This window comes from Bidens hawaiensis, unplaced genomic scaffold (genome assembly GCF_021521415.1).
Source record: "Bidens hawaiensis isolate Kalapana, Puna unplaced genomic scaffold, B.hawaiensis_p1.1 tig00018422_1, whole genome shotgun sequence".
Lineage (NCBI taxonomy): Eukaryota > Viridiplantae > Streptophyta > Magnoliopsida > Asterales > Asteraceae > Bidens > Bidens hawaiensis.
This window is the reverse complement of record NW_027492781.1, coordinates 384,333-390,712: the sequence shown is the minus strand read 5'-3', so window position 1 is coordinate 390,712 and position 6,380 is coordinate 384,333. Positions and strand designations below refer to the sequence as shown.

The window sequence follows — 6,380 nt, the reverse complement described above, 5'->3', positions numbered from 1 at the left end:
GGGTCAAATTAATTTTGACAAATGGGTTATAATTTCATTTATAATTCTCTAATATCTCATCTTATTTATCCTACCTATCCATGGGTCATGAGACAAAACAATTTTGAGAAATGGGTTATAATTTATCTTCTAATTCTCTAATCTCTCATCTCATTTATCATAGTTATCCACGTGTAATTGATCAAAACAATTTTTGCAAATGTTGTATATAAAACAAATCGAATTTGTAAATTTGAGATTCCAGATTTCTTATTATTTGTACTATATATTTTATCTTATTTTTACCTATAATTTTGTCAATTTCTTTCAGATAATGATCTTTTTATTTTTATTATTTGACAAATCCCGTGTAATACACGGGTTCAAAAGCTAGTATTGTATATATACTTAATACGCATCATCAATTTACAACATTGTCTTTAATTCCAAATATGGATACCTTCCAAAACTCCATGTCCTATAATGCAATTCCCAAAACTTAGGTATCATCCAATGCTACAAAATTAGGTTTTCAAAATTGGGAATCAATAACACCGATTCGATACCGACAGTATCAAATCAATACCGGTACCAGTATCGAATTTGCTCAATTCCTAGACTACAATATCACTAACTTCCAAAACTCCATGTCCTGGAATGCAATTCCCAAAACTTGGTCTCATCAAATACCAAATTAGGTTTTCAAAATTGGGGCTCAATAACACCAAATTCAACACCACCTGAAATCAAGCCCTCAATTACTACTACCAACAACCATAAATCAGCCAATCACAAACACCCACATTTGCTTGCTCAATGAAAGGCGGCGCTAAACGCAAGTCATCCGATCGCCCACTACCACCTCGTACCGATGTCGATCCGACAGAGTACCACGTTGAACAACAACAGCAGCAGCAGGTAGTGCTGTCGAATGACGGCGGCGGCGGAGATAATAAGTATGAGGATGAGGAAGAAGAGTATGAAGATCAATCAGATGTTAATAATGAACCTGAACCTGAAGCTGATGTTAATAATAATAATAATAATAATGGTGATGGTGATGAGAGGCCTAAGTTAGCTGAGGGTTTCTATGAGATTGAATCCGTACGGAAGAAAAGAAGTCGAAAGGTTTCTAATTTATTATTATTATTATTTGTTTCTGTGATTATTTTGGTTTGTGAATGCATTTTATTAATTTGGTGTTTTTTTTGTGTGTCTGAATTCAGGGGAAAATACAGTATCGCATCAAATGGTAAGTGTGTTTCTGATTGTAATTTTGTATGCTTGCGTTACGGGTTGGGATTGTTGTATATTAGGAAATTTCTATAATTGTAAGTAGGGGTGACCGAAAACGGAACTGAACATATGGTTAAGTGAATCGAATTAGTAAGCCATTCGGTTATGGTTAATGTGTCTTCGTTAACCTACTTTAACTGAACTGAACTGAACCTAGTGTGTTTGTGTTTTTCCAAATATTATGCCTACATTTTCTTTTTACTGAGTACGATGATGATGATTTTTGCAACTATTTATAGAATAGCTCAGTACCGGGCTACCGGCATATTTCAGCCTTGAAACTTCATAATTAAGCTTGGAACTCTATGACTGGACCATTTTCAACTGGAACAAAGGAAAAAAGAAAATAAAAATACATTGGTAAATTTACCGAATTTAATTGAAACCGACGGTTAAACAACCAATCAGTTATGGTTAAGCAGTCGTTCATAAACGAACCGAGCTGACTTTGCACGCCCCTAATTGTAAGCTTAGATATTTAGCAGCAATTGGTTTGGGTAAATGGAATGGTTAAGTAAGCTAATTTTGAACCTTATCTTGCTTCATTTGCAATTTTAATCCCCTGTTTATCACTTTTCGCAACATTCAATTAGATGGTTTTTGGAACCGATTCTAGCCATAATTAATGTAATTGAGCTTCTTCTAAACTTGGATTTTGTTTCCAAGTTCATGACTTTTTGCCTTCAATTATTATGTTAAAGTTACAAAAAGTTGTTTCATGGTAATGTACGTTTTTGTGAAGGCGCGGATGGCCAGAGGCGGCTAACACGTGGGAGCCTGTGGAGAATCTTATGTCATGCTCTGATATCATTGATGCATTTGAAGAGAGGTTTACTATTTATAGTCTCTTTTTCACATATTTGAATATTTAATGGAATAATGGGAGAATTTTTGTGATTAATAATTTATGCTTTCTTGGTGTTTGATGAAATTTGAAGAATGCGGTCTGGAAAGCAAAGATCAAGCAGGAAACATAAGCGTAAAAACGCAGTTGCTATTCAACCACCGGTAAAGAAGAAAAAGCAGCAGCAGCAGCAACCACATCAGCAGCAGCAACAAGGTTCCCCTGCTGCCACCTATGACGTGCCCTCTGTAAAGCTGAGAATCATTGAAGAATCTTTGCCAAATGTTACCGGGAATGATCCGACTTGTAGTAAATGGTCAGAAAGCAATACTAAAAGCATGAGAAATGTTAGAAAACCAAAGCATTTGAGTGACAACGGGTCTTTATTGGTGTCTCGACAATCTGATAAGTTAAACGAGACAGACGAGTTGAATTTGAAGTTAAGTGAACTGAAAGGTATATCTTCAACTGATAGAGAAAACATTAATGGGGTTGGCGTAAATATTCAAGAAGACCGATCTGGTGAAGGAGTAAGTCCTTCAAACGAGATTTCAGACGTTAACGGGCAAACCCCTGTTTGGGTTAACCGTAGCGGTGGAGCTAAAAGAAGGAAATCTGGTACTGTGAAACGGTTTAAGAAAGATTTAGATCCAACGGTCAGTAAAGATGTGCGCGATGCGATGGAAAGATTAGCCAGTGGGAATGGTGTGGTAGGTGAACACAGGGTGCAAAACTACGAGCCGATAGGAAATGGTTACGGTGTAATGAATGTGGTAGATACTTCGAAAAGCATGTATGCCATTACCAAAGTCATCAAGCCGATTGAATATTCTATATCCACAATTAATTATATGCAGGATATCTTGGTAACCTTTTTGGTCCTTAGGTTTGTTCATATCTCTTATCTTTTTTCTATATTTATATGTGACATCACACCTGCTGGTGTAATTAATATAGTTTCTATACATTTCACAACACGTGCACGATAATTGCTATTATTAGGAACTAGAAGTTCTAGTTAACCTAGATAAAGCTTCATAAACTGTAGTGTATATATAGATTATGTATCATAGGGGCATAACATTTCCGACAATGCAAAAGTGTAGAATAAAGTTACTTCCTTTTTTAGGGGTTTAAACTAGATTGCATAGTTAGTTTAGATACCTTTAACGATATTAAGTTGGTTAAAACAGGTCGGACAGGAAAGAAGTGATGGTGTCTTGTATATATAGAGTATGCATTATAGCAACATAACATTTCCAACAATCCAAAAACGTAGAATATAGCTACTTCTTTTTTTGGGGGTTTAAACTAGATTGTACAGTTATTATTTAGATAACCGTAACGACATTAAGTCGGTTAAAACAGGTCGGATGGAAAAGAAGTGATGGTGGATAACAGATACCTCAAGGCTCACTACCCTCTCCTGGTAAAGTTATCTACCCCCCTTAAGAAACATTAGAAGCTGGCTAAATTGGTGTAACGGGTCATACGTGTAGTTTTTATACATGTCAAAAACGGGTCGGGTTGAAAAACGTGTTTTTACCTGACTTCTGTAACTTACTAGTAAGTCAGATATGCTAAATAATAATCAAGTTTTTTGAGATTATATAGTTGCTGATGTTTCATGTATTGAAATTTCAATATGGACGCTGTTTGACTCATAAGGCCCGTTTACAGAAGAGACATTAGAATCTGGCTAAATATGGGTTGTTAACGAGTAATACATGTAATTTTATAATTTATATACATGTTAAAACGGATCGGGTTGACCCAAAACATGTTTTCTCCCAACTTCTTTAACTTACTAGTATGTCAGATATGTTTAATAATCGAGTTTTTTAAGATAAAATAGTTCCTGATGTTTCATATATTGAAAATTCAATATGGACGTTGTTTGACTCATGGCCCGTTTTTAGCAAGTTTGACCCGTTTACAGACGAAACATAGCTTAACCGACCTGCTTGTATCGTTGTTTGCGCTTATCAATGTTTATTAATGATGACAGTTGATTAACTTCTATGAGCAAAATATCCAGTATACGAGTCCCTCGGAATGAGGACGCAGAGTTTGGATATAAGATGCGGTGTAGTTGGTGCGAGCAGTAAATAGATGTAATTTATAGCGGTAATGTTTTTGGATTTATGGATGGATGTAGAAGACTATTATTATTATGTTTATTTAAGTCATGATGTTTGCATTAGATGCCACCTATCTGGATCATGGCATGCATGTAATTTTTCACTTATAAAATTGTAAACCACCCTAGTGCATTTGAATCAAGATTTATAAGGTTTGTATGTTATAGTCCTCTATGATTCAAAATCGAAATGATGTAAAACATGTGTCGAGTCTAGTTGATTCGTTGATCTAAATGGTGCAGATTAGATAGTGGGTTAAAATGGGTTTGAGTCGAATCTTTCGATAGTCAAAGTTTGCTACATGCAACTTTCATTTACTATTGTTCGGGTTGGTGGGTGCGGTTTGAATTATTGAATTCGGACATGGCTTATATATTTATTCGTGTCATTTACTTAACACACTTAACATAATGTGTCTTAAAAATGCTATGTAGCACATTTATCTTAACAAAATAACAAGTCAAATTTATTTGTGTAGTAATTAAGTTGTAAGCATGTTAAATGGGTTGACAAATTCGTGTGTTGACTCGATTACTGCCTGTTTATCAAACGAGTTAGATATATAACTCAAAACGTATTAGACCCTTTAGAAGTATAGTTTTATAAAAGGTTACGAGTTCAACAAACTCTCTTTTATTTACCACCACTTAATATACATTATTTCCATTTTTCCTGATGTCAATGTCATCTTTTATGATATCAATTCAGTCGTTTGCATTTTCAACCAAAAGTGCCCGAGATGATACTCAACTCGTAATAGATATCGAAATTTCCAGGCCCACCCGTCACCCGATAATTGAAAAGGCTAATTACAAATGTTGTTGATATTGTGAAAAATGTTAGAAATTTGAAGAAGCTTTACATAATTATAGAAAGGACAAAACTGTACCTCACGTGAGGGGCACGCTGATGGGTTTAACGACCAAACTTAACGGGGTTAGTGAGGTCCGGTTTAACTGCAAGTAAAATGAAACCACAAGGACGAAATCCACAGATTTAAAACTATTTGACTGAAACGCATATTTGAAGAAACCACATGGACAAAAACCGCAGTTTATTCTTAAATAATTTTCTCTAAATTTTTTTGGTATTTGCTTATTAAACATTATACAATACATTCTTGTCTTAATCTTTTATATGAAGGCATAAATTATTGAAAATGATTGCAACTCAACAATACTTAGCTTGTACAAAACACCAAAGGTCTAGCAGGTGGGAATATAAACTAAACATAACAAAACAACTTTATTTCTACTTTTTCCTATTATTGTTGTACGTTATCTTTCACTCTTCTAGTAATTATATTCTGCTTTTAAAAAGAATCTCTACTTTTTTATTTGTTTTGTCTTGTCTTTAACCAAAATATGTTTAAATAGTAATTGTTGACTGAACAGTTATAAATTATAATCAACTTGTTGTCTCATTAAACATGAGATCTTGTGTCTATCAACTTAGAACACATCCTTATCAACAACAAAGAAAAACCGTCATATTTTTTTTACCAAAAAAACCTAAAAAAATATCGGGTTCAAGGATTTATTTGTGACCTTTAAAGAATCGTATGATATAAATCTCATGTATGGTTCTACAATAAGGATGGCCACAATGATCATCGACTGTTTTATCTAACATTTCAAGAACATTTGATATATTTGAAGTGTGATCAAACATCTGATATATCTGTTTTATCTAACAAACTCAAATTGGCCCAGCATGTTTCTACTAAACTCAAATCCGTGAATTCAATGTTATGTTTGTGTCGTGTAGAAAACCTACGGCCTAATTTGTAGAGTTTCTAGTTTTTTATCTTCATTCTAGCCAAGAGTTTATAATTGATGATTACCTTTTGATTTACCGGAAGAAGACGAAGAATTAGTAGCAACTTATCAAACTAAATATTTCAGTATAAAATTATCATGTAAGTTAGATTCATAATTCTAAAAAGAACTTCTAACAAAAGACATGAATTAAAATAATTAATTTTAAGGAATTAATTACACAAAAAACCTAATTTTAACATTGAATTTATTTTATTTTATTTTGTAATTTACTAATGTAGTTAAATCCAACAGCTTAATTTATAGTCACGTGGTCTTTTCAAGTCAACTTGAGGAGGAGCT

The 6,380-nt window shown here is 33.8% G+C and overlaps 1 protein-coding gene across 2 annotated transcripts; it reads left to right on the top strand.

Moving 5' to 3' along the window:
- The first annotated feature begins 716 nt into the window (after positions 1-716).
- On the top strand, positions 717-4,642 carry LOC143555988 (chromo domain protein LHP1-like). 2 transcript variants are annotated; one of them, XM_077045433.1, is made up of 6 exons: positions 717-1,107; positions 1,206-1,231; positions 2,018-2,104; positions 2,214-2,985; positions 3,488-3,548; positions 4,128-4,642. In XM_077045433.1, exons 1-5 carry the CDS (start codon positions 796-798, stop codon positions 3,515-3,517), a joined length of 1,227 nt encoding a protein of 408 aa, XP_076901548.1. In that variant the 5' UTR covers positions 717-795; the 3' UTR covers positions 3,518-3,548; positions 4,128-4,642. The 2 variants fall into 2 exon arrangements, with proteins under 2 accessions (XP_076901548.1, XP_076901547.1); XM_077045432.1 differs by having other exon boundaries at positions 2,214-3,005.
- The last annotated feature ends 1,738 nt before the right edge of the window (positions 4,643-6,380 follow it).

What these genes read in the sequence shown, in the direction of transcription:
- LOC143555988 (XM_077045432.1), top strand. Translation starts at nt 796, where the DNA reads ATGAAAGGCGGCGCTAAACGCAAGTCATCCGATCGCCCACTACCACCT. An exon ending in GGAAGAAAAGAAGTCGAAAG is followed by an intron (nt 1,108 to 1,205) that starts GTTTCTAATTTA and finishes GTCTGAATTCAG; the next exon opens with GGGAAAATACAGTATCGCAT. An exon ending in GTAACCTTTTTGGTCCTTAG is followed by an intron (nt 3,006 to 3,487) that starts GTTTGTTCATAT and finishes CGGTTAAAACAG; the next exon opens with GTCGGATGGAAAAGAAGTGA.